We start from the raw sequence: 20502 nt of genomic DNA on the forward strand, positions 1-20502 counted from the left end.
CTGATACCAGGTCAAATGGAGAGAGTTAGCAGTTTAAAGCATGATGGGAAATAAAAATTGCTTGGGCTGATAAAGAAACTACTGCGCTACTTGAACTGTTGCATTACACTTATGCATTGAGGAACAACATTTACTTTGTCAAGGATAACACAAGAAAACACATCATGCAGTTTTTAAAATAAGGTTTGTATTATACAGAGGGCGACGCAGTGGCGCAGTAGTTAATGCTGTCACCTCAACGCAAGAAGGTCGCTGGTTCAAGGCTCGGCTGGGTCAGTTGGCGTTTCTGTGTGGAGTTTGCATGTTCTCCCTGCGTTCACGTGGATTTCCTCCGGGTGCTCCGGTTTCCCCCACAGTCCAAAGACATGCAGTACAGGTGAATTGGATACAGGCTAAATTGTCCATAGTGTATGAGTGTGTATGGATGGTTCCTAGAGATGGGTTATAGCTAGATGGTCATCCGCCTGCGTGAAACGTGCAAGTTGGTGGTTCATTCTGCTGTGGCGACCCTGGATTAATAAAGGGACTAAGCCGAAAAGAAAATGAATGAATGAATTATAAAGGGAAAACAAAATTAAAAACTACATAGCCCAGTCTGAAAAAGTGTTTGCTTTTGTTAAAACATATGTCTAGTTTCTCACACTTGTATAAAAGTTTTCTAGGCCTGATTATTGACAAAAATCACTTATATAGGGTCTGTCTGACAAAATTCAGTAGACCAAATGATCCTCAATTGCTAGACATTATGCAGAGATCGAAAGGAAAAACACATGAGAAAGAAAATAATTGAGATCTACAAGTCTGGAAAAGGTCATAAGGTCAATTCTAAAGCTTTGGGACTGCAGCAAACAACAGTGAGAGCCAGTATTTACAAATGGAACAGTGAAGAACCTTCCCTAGAGTGGCTGGCTGACCAATATTAGCACAAGAGCACAGCAACAACTCATCCAAAAAGTTACAAAAGGCCAAACAACAACATCCAAAGAACTGCAGACCTTACTTGCCTCAGTTAAGGTGCTTTCATGACTTAACCATAAGCAATAGACTAGGCAAAAACGGTTTGCCTTACAGGGTTCCAAGACAAAAACCAAAGCTGAGCGGAAAAAAAAAAAAAAAAAAAAAAAAGACAAAGCTGGCTTGTCTCGGTTTTGCCAGAAATTGGTCTGGGACCATTTCATTTGGGGTACTTGTAGCCTAATTGTTAGGGAGTTGGACTTCCTGTTCCAAGCAGGAATTGAAGATAAGGATAGTGAGTAAACCATACTCTCTCCATCTTCTATACCCAACTAAAGTTTCCTTGAGCAAGGCACCTGACCTGTAATTGCTTTCCGGACGCTGGAAGCAAAGCTGCCCAATAGTCCTGTGTCTGTGTGTATACTGTGTCCTTTGACTGGGTGTATGCTCACTGTCTCTGTCTGGGTGTGCTTTACTTCTCAGTCATGTGTTGTGGACTTAGAAAGCAAAAAATCAGTTTTGAGTATGGGTAACTGTATTGCTGTATTGCTGCTTAGGGATGTGGAAGACATGGTGTGATAAATTAAATTTTCTGTGTACCAAAACATTGTGAAGTTAAATATCAAGCCATCTGTTAGTGACCTCAAGCTGAAGCAAATTTGGGATCTGCAGCAGGACAATGATCCCAAGCAACCAGCAAGTCCATTACTGAATGGCTGAAGAAAAACACGATTTTGGAGTGGCCTAGTCAAAGTCCTGACCTGAATTCAATTGGAATGCTAACCTTGATTTAGAAAGGTGGTTTATACTCAAAAACCCTCCAATGTGGCTGAACTACAACAATTCTGCAATGTTGTGTGCCATAATTCCTCCACTGTAACAGGCTTACTACAAGTTATCGAACATGCTTGACTGGAGCTGTTGCTTCTAAGGGTCGCCCAACCATCTATTAGGTTTAGGAGGCAAACACCTTTTCACACAGGGTTATATAGTTTTGTATTTTTCCGCCTTAATAATAAAAACCTTTATTTCGAAACTGCATGATGTGTTTAATTGTGTGATCTATGACTAATATTTAAATCCAATTGATGATTTGAAACATTAAAGTGTGACAATCATGCCAAAAAATAAAGAAAAATCTAATTAATCAGTACGACAATATACAGTTGAAGTCAGAATTACTAGCCCCCCTGAACTATTAGACCCCCAGTTTATTTATTTTTTCTTCAATTTCTGTTTAACAGAGAGAAGATTTTTTTCAACACATTTCTAAACAATAGTTTTAATAACTCATCTCTAATAACTGACATTTTATCTTTGCCATGATGACAGTAAATAATTTTTACTAGATATTTTTCAAGACACTTCTATACAACTTAAAGTGACATTTAATGGCTTAACTATGTTAATTAGGTTAACTAGGCAGGCTAGGTAATTAAGCAAGTTATTTTAAAAGGGGCTAATAATTTTGTCCTTAAAATGCTGTTTAAAAAAAATAAAACTGCTTTTATTCTAGCCGAAATAAAACAATTAAGACTTTCTTCAGAATAAAAAATATTATCAGACATACTGTAAAAATTCCCTTGTCCTGTTAAACATCATTTTGGAAATATTTACAAAAGAAAAAAAATCAAAAGGGGGCTAATAACTCTGACTTCAACTGTATATTAGGGGTGCAACAACACAGATTCCTTATGGTTCAGATTGTTTGTGGTTTTCGGTTACGATTTTGGTATGGTTCGGTATATTATACGTTCAGTAAAAAAGCACTGTCAAATAAAAATAAAAGAAAATAAAACTAAAAGTAAACTACAATACAAAATGAATACAATAGAGTATAGATAATACTAAATTAAGCAGTTCACTTTTTTATGTACCTAATAATAGATTTCACTTACATAAACTGAAAAATATGAAATAAGATACTGCATATAATCCTCACTGAATAAATTAAAAAAATATTAACGATTACTAGGCTAGTTATTCAGTCAAGTGAAGGGTGATTTCATTATCTTTTGCTGCTTGATTATTATTAAAAACAAAAACAGCAAAATTAAGGTGTTTTTACTTCCAGATGCGGCACAAAGAGAAAGTTACAGAGAACTCAATTTCCAGAATGTTTACATTCTTAGGCATAACCAATTGAATGCTCATCAAGTCGGATGGGTGGACATAATTTTAGGTCATAACATCAAGAAGCAAAACTTTGAGTGCTGTAATTTTCATTCAGCTGTTCAGATGAACACATTTCAGATCTCCCGTGTAAGTTACATGTGCTCACATTCTGACATTTGGCTCACGTCATTTTCATGTGAAAGTGTCTCCTACTTTTGTGCTCACTGATGGGACATTTACTCATGGTGAGCTGTGTTTCAGCACATGGATATACATTCTAACATGCACAGAGCCGGTTCAGAAGGTAGATAAAAGAATAGGGAAAATGCTAAACACAATTTTTCAAATTTAATGCAAAACTGGAAAACCACAATGTCCACATGTTCCCCACTATTCTCTCTTATACAGTAAAACAATTATTAAAAACTATATTTGGTAACACTTTATAATAACTACACACTATGAATCATTTATTAAGCATTAGCATCTTATGAATTCATTATTTGTTAAGCAATAACTCTACATTAATAAACGTCAGTAAGCCGTTTATAACTGCAGCTACAAATGCTTTATTCTTGATTTACAAACACGTTTATAATGTGCTTAATAATTGTACTTTCATTCTTTGTTAATATTTTATTTTTCATGACTAAATTAAGTGTTACAATATTTACAAACCATTTGTATTAAAGAGTAGCTGGAGGTTTTTAAGATCATTCAGAATGAGTTAGTAAATTATTAATAGACTATTGACATCAATGTTTATATATCATATTATTCAGGCATATAGTAATAGTTACTATGTAGGTTAATAAATGCTTTATTAACACAACTTCACGCAGTTTGGTGACCTAATCTAAAATAGGAACTATTTATGCTTCATAAATCCCTTAGAAATGACAATTACAGGCTCAGTATCAAATAAACAATAATCTTTGCAATCTTATTTAAAAAAAAATAAATTGTAGAGTTTAAACATTACTGAATGACAAGTGTCACATTACGACATAAAATTGGATAAAACAACAACAATATAATAATTTACCTGAGCCTTTAATTGTCTTGTATATGGGATTTATAACGCATAAATAGTCTTCACTTTAGATTAGGTCACAAAACTGGATGAAGTTAATAAAGCATTTATTAACATACAAAATAACTATTAGTATTTGTCTGAATAATAAGACATATGAATGCTAGTTTGAATAGTTTATTACTAAGTTATTCTGAATGATCTTAAAAACCTCCAACTACTCTAAAACAACTAGTTTGTAAATAATGCACTACTTAATTTAGTAATGAAAATAAATTATTAACAAAGTATGAAAGTACAATTATTAAGCAGATTATAAATGTTTTGTAAATCAAGAATAGAGCATTGCTGCAGTTATAAACTGCTTACTAACATTTATTAATGTAAAGTTAATGCTTAACAGATAATGAATTCACAATTAGCTATTGCTTAATAAATGGCTCATAGTGTATAGCTATTAAAAAGTGTTATCCTATATTTTAGCTACTGTTACAAATGAGCTAACATGAGCGCTTCATATTTCAGATTTGATCATTTATTTGCTTATTTCAGTTATTTTTATTATATGATTCATTAATTTATTCATTCATTCATTCATTTATGTTTTATAACTGGAATATTATAAATTATTATTATTTTTACAATTTTAAATGCATACATTGATAGTTCTACACAACAAAACAAAAACAACACAGACATGAAACTTCAACCATTACTAAAAACAACTAACCAACCACACAACCAACAAAACAAACAAACAATGTAATAAATGAGCTCATAACACAAACAGTTGTTGCATGCAGACTTAAAAAAAAAAAAACATTCAGAAGGTAAAACCTCTGCATTGTACCTTTGGTTGAATTGCTCCAACGGTTACCTTCAGAATAATGGGAAAGAGTCAGCAGGTTGACACAGGAGGCCCCGGCCCCAGACCCAAATACAGTAATGCGTAAAGGGTCACCCCCAAAGAAAGCAATGTTTTCACTTGTCCAGCGCAGGGCCTGGATTAAATCTAGAAGTCCATAGTTTCCCTTGGCAGCTTGGTCTCCCGTGCTCAAAAAACCTGCAGAAAGAAGAAAAAATCGAATGAATGTTTGTGTGCATTGATGTGCAACTTAAAAAAAACAAAAAAACATTCAAACTTTGAAAGCTATTGAAATGCTCAATAGCAAACTGCAGCTAAAAGTATATCAGAGAAACTGAGACATTTTATATATATATAGTGCCAACCCTGTTCCTGGAGAGCCACCTTCCTGCAGATTTCAGTTGCTACCCATATCATACACACCTGAACTAATTACTTAGAACCTGAACACCACGTGATAATTACAGGCAGGTGTGTTTGATATGGGTTGCAACTAAAATCTGCAGGAAGGTGGCTCTACAGGAACAGGGTTGGCCACCTTTGCAGCGTCTCTGACTCCATTGTTCTGGCCAGAGGTATGGATACACAACTATTGCTCAACCGGATGTGTGTGCGACCGTCAGGTGAAACTGCATGTAACCTTCACAGACTAGATAATCTCATGACGAGTGCAACACAAATTCAAGGAGAATAATGCGAAATAAACGTAGTCACAATTTAAACATGTAGAACGAAAACAGTAGTTCTGAGTGGATTTGACATTCAACATTATTGTGTTAGCTTAGCGACATGCTAAAATTGTGTTAGCTTAGTGACGTGCTAAAAGCAAACTAGTGGCGAGTAAAGAATCTTGTAAAGAACCTGTAAGCATTACAGATTACACAGCTATTTGTAAAAACTTCCAAATCAAGTCAGTCACAATGTTTTGGTTTTGTTTGAGTACCTTTATTGCTTATAAATACCTGTATAAAACAAGGCAGCTCACTATATTTTGAAACAACCTTGCTGAAAAAAACAGCTTAAACCACCCTAAGCTGGTTGGCTAGTTTTAGCTGGTTGACCAGCCTGGTTTTAGAGGGGTTTTGGCCACTTTCAGGCTGGTTTCCAGACATTTCACACATGCTAGCAGTGCGATTCTTAACTCCGAACTGCATTAATCAACAAAACACTTCTGTGGTTTTGATATTAACACTGCTTTGTCTTTCTTAAACAAACAAAAAAAAAAGGGTTTGTTCTTCTTCCTTGCTTTGGTCAGCCAGTGGAACCACATCTCTCTGGGGTCACTAGCTGTTGTTTTACCTACTTAAGTGCACTCAAATTAATATAAAGTTTGCGGTATTAAATTACAAGTGTCAGTGAAAAAAAAAATCATGATTACACAGAAAGAGGTGCATTTTTAAGGAAAACTACTCACTAGCTACTTTACTATAGTAGCTTATCAAGGGAATATACAGTATGTACATCCCAGGGATGCTTAAGGGATACCAATTGTGTGCATTTTCGCTGAAAAGATGACCGCTTGGGTTCTTATAATTACCCTTGCAGTTCCAGAACAAAAAAATATTATAACAATACAACAATTGCTTTACAGTAAGCTCACTTACAGATGCAGATGACAATGAAGCAAGAGACTCCAAAATTACTTGGACTCTGTACACAAAGCGTACATACAAATCCATCTGACCCTTCCTCCGCTGCCTTCTTTTTGTTAATTGAGTTCTTTATTGGATTTAATTAATCTAGTTGTGTTGCTACATCAGAAAGTTGATCTCCTGGAAGTGGCCGTCGAATACAAGCACGCATTTAATTGATTCCATTTAGCCAAGGCAGTGTGCAGAGCAAATCAAAAAGACCAGGCACAGGCTGCAAAATGATTAGCAATCAAATGGCAGGCTGTCAGGTGCTCATGCCTGCGGCGCGGAGCCGTGAGCACATTTGGCTGCTAACACAGGCAGGCAGCGGCCCACTTTCAATCCTCATGCATGCAGAGAGGTGCAATCCAATCATGGAGGAACAAAAAAAGGCCTCCCTTAGCTCGGACAGTGAATAGTCTGGGCTTGTGAATGGAAGTGTGTTCTGTACAATGTGGAGAAACAGATCCACAACAATGCGCTTTAATGAGGCAGGCAATAATCATGGATTTTTTTTTTTATATATATCACAGCAGACGAGGACAACAGTGCTTTAGATTTGCTGTGCAAGCGGTATTGGCTCATTTCTGAGATTCAGGGTCAGCTGAACACTGTCCATGGCGCCTCGGAATGGAACAATATTTCTAGGGATGCACATTTCTATTCTTTCTTAGAGATTTATAGAACAGTTTGCCGTGGTTCTCAAATCTGATTAGTGCAGAGGTAGGACTGGTAGATTAATCAAAGGCAATTTTCATTTGCATTGTGTCAGTAAAGCTGGTTCTAATAGACCTCCTTTATGTGCTTGTAGGTGTCACAAGCATTAGCTGGAGTGCACATCAGACTCACTAGAGCAGTGGTGCCCAAACTCGATCCTGGAGGGCAGGTGTCCTGCATAGCTCCAACTTCCTCAACACACCTATCAGCAAGTATCTGGTATACCTAGTGTTACGGCCCAGTGTCTGTGTCTGTTTTGTTTTTGTTTCTCTCTCTATATCTGTCATTGTTTAGGCCCGCCCAGTCTCAGCACCCTATTAGTTGAGCTAGATGTCAATTATCATTACTACTTCAATGAAGTCATCATCAATGCCCAATCAGATGCAGAATTCCCCCTTTAAAAGAAAGCCGGCAAGGAAGAATGCTAGCTTGCTTTCGCTTGCTTACAGTTGTCATGATTACCAGTGATCTAACCACCAGAGATCGCTGGTAAACATTCATTCTCACAAGAACTACAAATCTGCCATGGTATGGACTACAACATCCTGTCATGCCACACACACACACACACACACACACACACACACACACACACACACACACACACACACACACACACACACACACACACACACACACACAACTAGTTCTAGATCCAGAATGATTACACTCTCAAAGCGGAAGCTACTCACACACTGATTATTTGGACTATTTAAACCCCTCTATTCCACACACATAATGCTGAGTGTTTTTTAGCTGTTGCTGTCTTTATGTAAGCGTTTCTCTTTGTTTCCTGTTTCCTGTGTATTTGATCTTGGTTTGTTTATCGCATTTTGACACTTTGCTACCTGCCCTGAACCTTTTGCCTTGTTTTTGTCACGGTACGCTGACAAAGACGGAGGATCCAAGTGCAGTTTAATGATGGTAATGTCTTGAGAAAACTCAAGAATTCCAAAAATCAAAGTAACAAAATAACAAGAAATAAACAAAACAAGGAACTATGACAGATGACTAGAATCAAGACTCAAGGACTAAGGCAGGATACAAGAAACTTCTCAGAACAACATACTAAACACGACGAACAACTAACTAACAAACAATGGAGAAATGGCTGTATATATAGTCCAAGAAATCAATGGGAAAACGGAGACAGCTGTGTATTGCAAATCAGTATAGATGGAAGACCGGGTGTGTGCAGGAAGGAATCTATGGACTTGTAGTTCTTGGCAGCTGTAGTTCGCCCTCTTAGTTCATCTCGAACTACAGCACCCTCTGGAGGATGCATACAGTCATGACAGTTTTTGGATTTTGCTTCTGGATTGTCTACTACACTGTTTATGCTGGTATTTGACCCTTGCCTGATTGACCATTTTCATAATAAAGCTGCATTTGGAACCACTCCAGTTTGCATAGCATCCCTATGCAACAACAGTTATGTGTTTTGCTGAGTTGTTTGACAGTTTATTGTGTAATGTGTGTTCTGTTATCATTTGTGCTGGAATCTACCTTAAAAGAGTTTTCTAATCATGCTTTTCTTTCTGATAGCCAGATCCACAACATCAATAGGACTTAGAGGACAGGGTAGTTGTCATGACCTACATGCTGCTACACAAAGGATTTGCAAATATATTAAACACACTAGATTAGAAGTGTGCGCCTCTCATTGTAAGTTTTGCTATATGTTTTGGTTAGAAGAATAGTTTAGATAGGGTGTGAAAACACTGAAGACTTTTTTCTTTCTTTTCTAAGTTAGTTTAGAGATTGTGGGTTTTCAGTTAAAGTTGTGTTCTGTTATATTATTTTATTTTCTTTGCTGCCGCTTTTGTTCCTCTTTCTCGTCATTACAACCATTTATCTTATTTTTGTATATACTTTGTTTTCATTTACTCGCTTTGAAAAATAAATACTATTATTGAGACATAATTGGATGTTAGTCTGTTCCATTGCCACCACCGTTCAAAAAGGGGTCATACAATTTCAAATGTAGATGTAACCTTAGTGTTTCCATCTTAAATAACTGTAACACCAACAACTAACTTGATTAGCCATTTATGCTGTGTCTAATTGGTGTTAAAACTAAACCTGCAGGACAACGGTCCTCAAAGATCGAGTTTGGGAACCCCTGCACTAGAGGGCACTCCAGATATGTACACTACTACAGCCATTCACTACACACGCCCCCATGATTTGCATTAGTTCAAGCTCTTATTTCCTACTGCATGTGTTATGAATCTGGACAGACACAAACAAATATAGCAGCAAATCACTTACAAATTTCACACACAATATCAAAGCATCAAAGACACACTCGTTCATTGCTCAGTGTTGTTTTGTGTTGGACATTATCTAGCCTGTTCTTATTTTCTGGGTTTTCTTTGTTATGCATTGCTGTTGCCTTTGGACTGTTTTCGGAATATGATTGTTTTCTGCCTGCCCTCGACCTTCGCCTGTCTCTTCGTCTACCCTTCTTGGATTACCCCTGCCCCCATTGTTTTGCTCCTATTTTGACCCCTGCCGGCTGATTATTCTATTAAAGTCACTGATAAGCAACATAAAAATCAGTTTAACTGGATAATAATGACATTGAGATAATCGATCTGTGATAATGAATCTGTTTGAGTAGCCACTCAGGAAACTATATATGTGTATTTTAATGCTACATGTGAAAATACCAGATCTATTTTAACATGTTTTTGTCAAACTCAATCCATATCTGCAGTTGGATGTTTGAAATACCTTCTTATGTGAGATGATTCCTTCATCTATGTGAGATGATTCCTTCATTCCTAACCAGTCATGCTGAATCAACGGAATCAGTTAAGTCTTCTGTTTTTAATTCAATGCTGTGAGGATTTCCAGCATTTCTTCTTTGAGTGTTTGATATTTCTGCATGCGAGCGTCCTCTGGCCTTTGAAGGAGATTTATTACTCATCACACTACCATGCTTCCTTTACAAGATATGCATGATGCTATATCATCTTTGTAGTTTCATTTAGATAAATTGCCCAGCCCTATAGAGTTTTTGTCTAGTAACTGCTTCACAGTTTGTATTACAGCATTTCTAAGTGCATCATGACAAAGGACCAAACTACTGCACTGTATTTTAATATTAAATCTAGCTTGAACAGATTTAATGAATGTATCGATTTAAATAAAGAATGTAGTGAGAATGTACTGTAGTGGTTTAGACTAGTGTTAATTTGTGTCTTTTTTCTAAAGATAGCACAAAGCCTGATCTGAAAATCAATGTGTTTCAACATTATTGGAGATACCTTTCTATTTTTGATTTATTCTATTTACCTTTCAAGGCCACTGAACAGCAGATCTTTTGGAATCTATTGCTGGCTACTTTATGTTACTACAGTGATTAAACATGAGCTATACAGTAATTCATTTTATGATAATATAAATTAATAATTCCTAAATTTATATAGTGCTTTTCTGGGCACTCAAAGCGCTTTACACATAGGGGGGAATCTCCTTATCCACCACCAGTGCGCAGCATTCACCTGGATCGACAGAGTCGAGACCTCGGTTTAACATTTCATCCGAAAGATGAGACATTATTTTGAGTATAACTAATAGGCAATCATCATTCTCGTTAATCTATTCCATGTTCCAGAGAAAATAGTAGAGGATGAAGGTGCTATGATACAATTTAGCATACGAAATTGCATTGCTGTTTTTTAGCTTTTTCCCTTTGTCTGAACTGTTTTATTATAAACAGAAACTGAAGAATGAATGCAGATATATGCAGATAATCAAAACCACTCTGTTGATCTATTGTCTCTCTTAAATGATACTGTATTATGCTTAATACAATAAACCTTAAACATCAAAAGTGATGTTTTCAAATTAGTAAAGGTTTTTAATTTGCTATAAATCTAATACACGGTGGAAGACAATTGTCCATGGTGTTTTTTTTAGGCACTTGATTGTTTCTTTTATTTACCTGCGCACTCGTGTCCCATTCATATTCATGTGATATGGCTACTGTGCATCAATGCTCATTTGCAGGGACACTATAGAATATAATACTCACTTCTTTTTTTATTATTTTTATAAAATGATCATTAGCTAATGCTGAGTAGTTATTCTGTTCCTACCTTTTCTCATAAAAGGTTACCAACATTCAAATACAAAGTGTTAAACATTAAATGTTGCTTGACTATGACAACCAACCCATCCTCTTGAAAATATTTGATTTGAATTTCGTACCTGTAAGTGTTCTTTTGTACATGCAGGCTTTAATTTCATGAATTAATTTGTAAGTTAATTCTTTAATTTCATAGATTTAGTAGAACAATTCCAGGAACACATTATTCTGTTTCATAATTAATTATGAAAATATAACTTTAAGTAAAACAAGGATATGCATTAAGACGTGGTCATAGAAGCGAGTTTGTAATTCGAATTATGTTCAGAGCTCCGTAGTTTAAAATAGGTTAACAGTCAGTTAAACTATATAAGACACTGTAACAAACACAAATGTCTAAATAAATAGGCTTTAAAATACACAGTTGATCACTTAGGCCTATTAAAATATTATTAAAAAACTGCACTAAAAGAGAAAAAGCACAAGAAAGAATGCCGCTTTGAAACAGAAATATACTTTATCGACATACTTTATTTTAGACAAGTTATTTAAGATATTTTTGTTACAAAAAATTGAGTTAGCCTACTAGAGAAATGTTATATCAGCGCAGGATCTGAGCGATACTGGTTCACTGGCGAGCAAGTGCACAACCATGGAGCAGAATGCTTAGCGGAGAATCACACTGCTTAGCTTTGCTCACGTGATCTGGCTGCAACAGTATATCAGTTCAGTATGTTCACTATGTTACATAACTGCCCCCTGCTGACCATGTATTTCTTGTGTTAGACCATGTTGTGCTGTGCCGCACATTACTGCAGTAACGTGCGAGATCACTTTAATTTACTTGCGGTTTCTCATTACTCGCGGTTTCTCAGTAGCCACATTTTTATATATGGCAGTGGGTTCTTCAAGAGGCACTATCCACTTCATAACAGAAATCAGGAGGTGCTATCCACTTCATAACAGAAATCAGGAATATTCTTTCCTGTTAAAAAAATAAATAAAATAAAAATCTATAACACTGAAAAAGGGTCATTTCGCATCAGCAGCTCACTGAAAAATTGAAAGTAAAATAACTTGACAGGCAACATCTTGTCCCTTCATCATGAGGCTAAGAGTCAGTTTCTAGAACCTTAACCCTACCTGTTCCTCTACGGTGGAATGAGCTGCCAACCTTCACTCAAACTTCTTTTCATAACAAGCTGAAAACACCTCTTCAATACATACTTAACCATCCCACACTCTTAAACCAATGCATTTATACTCAAATAAAATAATCTGCTAAATGCAAACATCTACCAACCTCTTCAAATTAAGTATCCTACACATTTGTACTGTGGTCACCTAATGTCCTACAAGTCATACTTGGATAGGTCCAAACAGCAAATAAAACTGGAAACAAATTGAGACTTCCAAAGTGAAATTCTCAACTAGATAATAAAGCCACAAAGAGGCTTAGTTCCAAGTGCCGTGTCCTTAAACCAATTCCTCTTAGAACTCCAGCAGATGGTTTGAGATGTTAAATTAATCTCAGTTTTGACTGGAGAAGGCCAGAAAGGATACAAAAGTACATTACCAATAAAATAAAAAGGGAAACTGGATCCCCAAAAGCAAAGTAAGAAGTGACAGGAAGAGAAAAAGGCATTATTGTACGCTCCTTTCAGGGTTACAGATGAAGAGAGGCGGCAGCAGCAGGTTCACTCCGAGATGTTTCATTAGAACATTTGCCAGCTCTCTCTCTCTCTCTCTCTCTCTCTCTCTCTCTAAAAAAGAAATGTCGCAGCCAGACCGTTGGCGCTTTATTTGTCTGTTCTGCCTCTACTCACCCGGCAGCGAGACAAATTGGTCCTCCTGTTGTATGTGTGTCCCTAAAAATATTTACAGTGTGACAACACCTTCGTACTTTCTCTCCCTATCACAGGATCATCATCCATTTCAGGGACTTCAAGACAAAAAGCAGATGCCATCTGTTTCAATACCACAGGCTGGCACCAAGCTTCAAAACGGCAAGAGGCAGACAAAGTGAACTGCCAAAAGTTGGTTTGAAAAGGTTAGTCACTAAAATTATGCCGCTGCCTCAAGTGGTAATTAGCTGAACTGCATGCTGATAATTAAGGAATGATGCACAGTGACCACAGATGGTATGAATAACTGGCTCAGAGCATTGTCTCCGTCAAAGGAGATTAATACACTAGAGGTTGGCAAAGGCTCCCGACAGGATCCACTACAGAATCCCGACTGAATTTGACTTGACAGACCTATTCCTGTCTTGACTGCTTTGATATGCAGAATCCGAAACCTGAAAACTGCTGCTCCAGGCAAAATACACACGTTTTATTCAAACATTTTTTTTTCTTAGGGATATTACATTAAAGTAACCTACTTCCTTCTAGAGAGAGAGAGAGAGAGAGAGAGAGAGAGAGAGAGAGAGAGAGAGAGAGAGAGAAATCCATCTCCTTTTATTTCCCACCTCTCCAAGGAGGATGGATCACTGACATGCTGAACTCCTTTCATGTGGATATTTTGTGAAAAATAAACACTAATAAAAAATAAATGCCATTAGAGTTTGCAACATTACGATCGAAACAATGCGGTCCAAACAAAAGCTGCAGCAGGGTAATCTTCCCAGTGTAAATATACTATAGGTAATGAAAGTTAAATGTACATTTCAATAATGGAGCGGATCACTGTATTATACCTGAGAGACTGGATGTTGCATTATTTAGCATATATTACAGCTGTCAGATTCTTATCAGGTTAACATCCTTGTCATATCTCATTTCAGTGGACTGAGTACATGAAATTACCTCTAGGCTAGGCCTGCAGTTTGCTGACTTGGATGAGCATGCTGCAATTGCAACTCAGCACACTTGTTTGTCAAATAATGTAGCATAACATTACTTAGTATTTAAAAGAATAAAAACCATTATAACATAAATCGACAACCCTGACATAACACATGAACTGAATAATATAACATAAAGCAAATGCCACCTACAGTATATACATAAACTAGACAATCAATATTTAGCACATAACATAGTAACATAACGTCCACGTCCACAATAATTTTTTTAACTGAACTGTCCCATTGTTTTAAATATCTCTACATAATAATTCATAAGCAAACAATGATGCAGTCAAGAACATGCCAAGCCTAGTGGCGATCTAACCCTAGGTATAAACCCATGCCAACCAATCAGAGGCCTGCGAAAGGAGATACCAGCACGGCTTAATTTGTGCCGGAACAAGCCATATCCGTTTCTGGCACCGTTGAAATCTGCACCTCATTTTAACAATCTCTCTCCTCACACACATGCCCTGCTCTTCCACTCTTCACTTTCATCCGCAACCCCCCAACTCTCTTCCCTTTTTTTCATGACAAACACCCCCATCCCGCCCCCCACCCAGCTCTTCACTTTCGTCTGCGCCACCTCTCCCTCCTCTGGTAACTTGCCGGATCCTTTACCCCGATCTGTTCCTGGACCTCTAAATTTACAAATTAAGCACTGGACACCAGTGCACGATCTGACGTCAAAAAAAGGAGAAAATAGAACACACACTAATGTCATGAAATAAAATGCCAAATGACAACATTGTAAACGTTTATGAAAATGTTTACCTTCACAGGAGTTTCAGTCACTTGATATTGTGTGAACGTGTGGATGACAGCATAGAACTGCTTGTTCATTTGTATAGAGCCAGACAAGACATACTGTAACATACCCTAAATGTAACACATACAATAACATATTTTAGGTGTACCACACAATGTAATGTAACATGAAACATCGTTAACAATAATAATTTAGACAGAGTTATTTTAGATGTAGTACATAATCACGCATAACAAAACTAATTAATCGAGTGTCTGGAGTGCTTAATTCTGATTGGTCAATCAAAACATTCCAAGGTATGTTATTCCAAGATAACAACCACTGAAACTAATAACACAGGCTCAATTGGATAATTTGAATAATCTATTACGCATTATTTTCATATATGTATTTATAGATTTATCTGTCTTTAGTGCCACGTGACATAATAAGATTAGTGTAAGCTGCATTCTTTCTATACAAGCTTTGTTTTTTAATGAAAGTGTTAATAAATGACCACAGCTCAGATCAATGTTTTGTGTCTAGTTTTGTGGCGAGTAGCTTTGTAATATGCAAGATAATGTACATCTGTTGTTTTCACAGAATAAAGCCTTTTAGTTTTAAATAGGCTGATTAGCCTGTCAGGCTTTATTCTGCTAACATATTCTAACATAACATATAACCTTCGTTGGCAAGTAGAGCCTATGGTCGGATGTGGAAGCGCCGTTTAAGGGTTTGGTACTGTGTTAATTACATTAGGTGCTTGCTGAGTAGCATTGGGAGCCTAATGAAGGCTAATGTAAATACTTGCTCTTCACTTATTCCACTTGGCTAACTTTGCTTAAGAGATGCACAGCATCCCCTTACAGGGCCAAACAACTGCTGTGAATCTCTAGCAGACACCATAAACTGCGTCAACCTGCAATCCATATGGCTGTTTCTTAGATTTATGTTTGTTCAAATGAACAAGCTATGGATGGAAGTTGATAGTTAAATAAAATATGACTTTGAATAGATACAAGACCTTATAAATGACACACATTTTCAAAATGTTCATGATTTGCATACAGAGGAGATACAGCAAATGTTGGGTTATTTATAGGGGTTTTAATATTTATCTAGTAAGCTGTATTATGAGCAACTGTTAACCGGTGTTAATAATTCACTGAAGATCTTCTTACAGTGAATGTCTTTCTCTAATGGTAAGCTTCTTTGAATTAAATCACAGAAGAAAACAACAACAACAACAACAACAAAGCTACGTTACTGAGCTGTTACATTATCTGCCAAGCTGTTGTTTAACATTTCTTTAATTTAATTGGAAAACTTTGATGGGGTTTTATTTGACCCTGTTCACAAATGCTATAACCAGTACATCTTTTCAGATCTTTTGATTTAAGAAATATTGCTAAACAGGCCAAATTCAGTGGTGTGGCTACTTTTATATATTATACTCCATATGAAAGCAAATGTATAATACTACATTCATTCAGCTGATAGTAGTATTATACGTCATACTGTTTGATGTTTGGCCCACTCACCCTAGTTGGAGAAGGGTCTGGCTGCAGATTTGCACTTGAACTCTCAGGCTTGAACTCTCAGGTACCCACGCTTAATCAAAAAATCCCCCAGTTTGAAGGTTAAAGATACCATTAATAAAAGTTGAGTTGCAAGAACAAAAAATAAATAAATAAAATAAATAAATAAAATAACTTAATGAATTCATTCATTCATTATTTATTTATTTTTCTTATAAATAAAAAATATCACCTTATGGAATTTAGTGCTTTTAAGCATTTCACCTTAGTCTTTAGTAACAATTTATTCTTAAAACATTTAAGGGACCTAATCAGCTCGCTTAAATGAAAAAAATGGCACTCAAAATGCAAGCATTCTCATGCAAATAAAAATGTTTTAGATAAAAGACTCACAGGACTGTAGATAAATAATTTAATAAAATAGTTAATAAATAAACTAATATATACGTGTCCGCGCAAGAGTGCATCCATATGAAATTGCAGTTTCAGTGCAGCATTAAAAGTCTCTATATGATAAAGGCACTTAGGTAAGGGTGACAAATAAAAGTTTGTTGCAATGCTCTTAATGAAATCTCTTACTGAAGAACTTTCATGCAAGCAGGCGCAGGTGTCAATTGTAAATGACATCACTTGCCGAGGAAGCGCAGTTGCCTGAAAGTGAAATCCGAGAGTGCAGATGCAAGTGCAAGTGCAAATCTGCAGCCAGACTATTGTCTAGTATGGACATCTCTGTATTAAACTAACATTAGGAAGCCATAAATAATAAAGAATAACATAAATTATAACGTTGATGGATACAATTGCTGTATCTTTAGCACTAATTGTTTTGATATGTTTGTTTCTGAGATTATGTAATGTTGCTTATAAAACATCATGCATACATGAGCAATATCACACGAGTAGCAGTGCAATATGGCTGTATATCAGCACTGGTGGGAGGCATGTGTTGGCACGAGGCCGCAGGCCTTTTGTATAAGGAACTACTTTCTTTCGCCACTCATTTACATCTGCAGCTGACATCAGAACAGCAGAAGCCTTTACTAATTCACCAAAGTCACTTTAGAGCTAGTGTTTCAATGACTCTATATTGCGCTAATTTCTACAGTGATGGTAAAACTGCTGATTTTGCTCACATTTTAAGATTATAAGGCTGAACGTAACATGAAATGCCTTCCGTCTGCAGAGATATCTTCTTACAGTGTTACAGTCTACAGTATTCCTCTGTTGCCATCGGTATTGTGACGGTAGCCAGGTGTCCAAGCGTTTACCCGGAGACTTTAAGGCAAGTAAAAAAAAGGAGACAAACTATTTTGCTCTTCCTATTGGCCTTTATGGATTCTCCCAAGTGCTGTTGACCACATACATGCCAGTCAACGTCAATGAGTAGGAAAAAAAGGAAAAGAAAAAGACACTCAAACATCCGTCACAAAAAAAGTTACATTATTGAAATAAAAGAATGATAAAGCAGTGGAACAACCATCACAAACTTCTCCTCAGAGCTTGCCAAAACTGAACTGTGCTCCCATACATGCTTGCTTACCAATGAGGTGCTTACATCTCAAAGGTAAAACAACCACAGAAGAAGTCCTCTTAAAAGGGATATGACATTAATACACAATGCACATCAAACATTAGGGGACCGTTACAATATCACCATAATTAACCCTGAAAAAAGCAGCGCAATCACTATCAGACTGCAGTTGTGGTTGCGTTAAGGAGGGACGAGGCTGAATCCAGCTTCTTATTCGCAACTTTTCATTGACTCTATCCGGTCCACCTTAAAAACCACGACACTTCCGTTTTTCATGTTCAAGAAAACACACAGTTTTAATCTTCCAAGGTTATTATGCGGTACTGGCACCATCTTGTGGATAAACAACATCAACCGTCTTTGACTAATGGATACCGACGCGATCTCTCAGAATTGATAAGTATTTAAAAAAGTCACTATCCTTATAAATAAACTGCATAGTTGCAATCTAAACAACTACTAAAATAGCCTCAAAAGTACATTATGTTGCCTAACAGCAGGAATATTTGTCTAACCGTAGAGTGTCCTCTGTTTGTATGTGGGCAGAGTAATACACAAAGGTTAAAAGTCCTTTGTGTGCTGTAACTGGCAAAATATCTCACGGCTATCAGTCAATCAAATTCAAGAACCAGACAGAACTGTTGAATAAATTATAATACATTACTCCATAAGAAGCGTTACCAAACAATGTTTTTTTTTTTTTTTTGGTTACTGTGGATAAAAAAAGACTCTTCTGATATTCAGCTTTTGTGTTTCACAAAAAATAAAAAAATAAAATAAATAAAAATACAGCAATTCTAGATAAATAATGAGAGAGATACATTTCCTTTAATACAATCCAATTGCACAATAGCTATTCTGAATGTGACAGTCATTCATATGCCTGACAGGTACCAAAACAAAATAGCTCTATATTGCAGAGCAAAATCTCAAGTTCAAACATCAATAATTGTTCTTAAAATACTGCCATGCAACATACATGAAAGGCTCGAAATGCAGCACGGCTTTCTTTGAAATGTGCTACTTGGTAGTTGCATTGCTTCAAAACCTGATCTGAATTGTTAACCAGCTCCCTTTCCATAGAAAAGAACAACATTTGCATACAGATAACAGCCTTCTGCGGTTTAACACACACACACACACACACACACACTCCGAGGAGGAAGGGGAAAGAGAGCGAACGCGAGAGGGAGAATAAAACCTTTTCATAAGAAGTGAGAGTCTAAAGATAGCCCTCCATCTTTTCTCCCTCTTGCACCTCTCCAGTGCACATCCTGGAAATATCTGGAAATATTCCTCTCCTCTGACGCGTTTGAGTGCGGTTGAGTGCTGTCTTCCAGGTTCTGGTGGCTCTATCTCTGCTAAAAACGCTGAAGCAGAAAGCACTCTTATCTAACGGAGGACATCCAGATATTACAGACTTCATGTTGATAATGATCCAAGACTTTTCCAGGAGAACACAGGCCTTTTCCTTTCAGAAGCACATCACCCATAGGCGGTTCTTCAACTGTGGGCACTTTTAGACTTTTAAAAAGGTTTCATTTTATGTCATATCTCCACTATAACAACTATAAGTACATAAATTAAAAAAATAAATAAATAAAAACATATAAATAAACCTCAAGACCATCAGGAAAAAAGTATACATGCTCCACATATCAACACTAAAGCTGAAATCTGGGGACTGATTACTGTTTGCTTTTTAACCATTTTATTTATTGATTTGTGTACAAATTATTATCACAAAAAAAAAAAAGTTCATTAATAAGATGTTATAAAGCTTACTTTTAAATTCATACTTGTCAGTGATTTAAAAATAGTATCTAATATCGAATGCATGTATAATAACTTGGCTAGCTGCCAACAAAATATTCATAATTTCCACTGTGTTTAACTTTAAAATAGCCATTACCAAATTATGAAACGTATTTTTTATTATAGTTTTGGGAAAAGCGTGATATACACGACAAATATGAAATACAAAAAGACACAACAATTGATGTAAAGGGAGAGAGAGAGAAAAACAATTACAAATCTCCAGAAACTATACAACACTATTAGTCTTTATTAGTCTTTTTTATATTAAGTTTAAAAAATAAATAAATAAATAAATAAATAGTGGATCTCACATTCTATCAAATTTCCAGAGTTTTATCAGAGTTCCCAGAAGTGATATACACACACACACACACACACATATATATATATATATATATATATATATATATATATATATATATATATATATATATATATATATATATATATATATATATATAATTCTTTTCAAATGTAAAGAGGAGCCGGTCCAAAAAGCCGGTCAGAAAAAAAGAGACCTAACACTTTTCTTCCAGAAACAATGAAAAACTATTTTTAGTTATGATCATGCCATACTGAACAGGTAACCATACATTCTCCAGTCTCCA

General features: G+C 36.1%; 1 protein-coding gene across 31 annotated transcripts in view; it reads right to left on the reverse strand.

The window, feature by feature from the left end:
* nlgn1 (neuroligin 1) overlaps positions 1 to 20502 on the reverse strand; it is a 786090-nt gene that overhangs the window by 7664 nt on the left and 757924 nt on the right. For 25 of the 31 annotated variants that reach the window (XM_087271568.1, XM_087271573.1, XM_087271572.1 and 22 more), the window contains 1 exon segment: positions 4953 to 5165. In XM_087271568.1, coding sequence (XP_087127694.1) covers positions 4953 to 5165 — 213 coding nt within the window. 31 annotated transcript variants of the gene reach the window in all.

The sequence above is a fragment of the Danio rerio genome, chromosome 11 (assembly GCF_052040795.2).
Source record: "Danio rerio strain M-AB ecotype USA chromosome 11, GRCz13ab, whole genome shotgun sequence".
Lineage (NCBI taxonomy): Eukaryota > Metazoa > Chordata > Actinopteri > Cypriniformes > Danionidae > Danio > Danio rerio.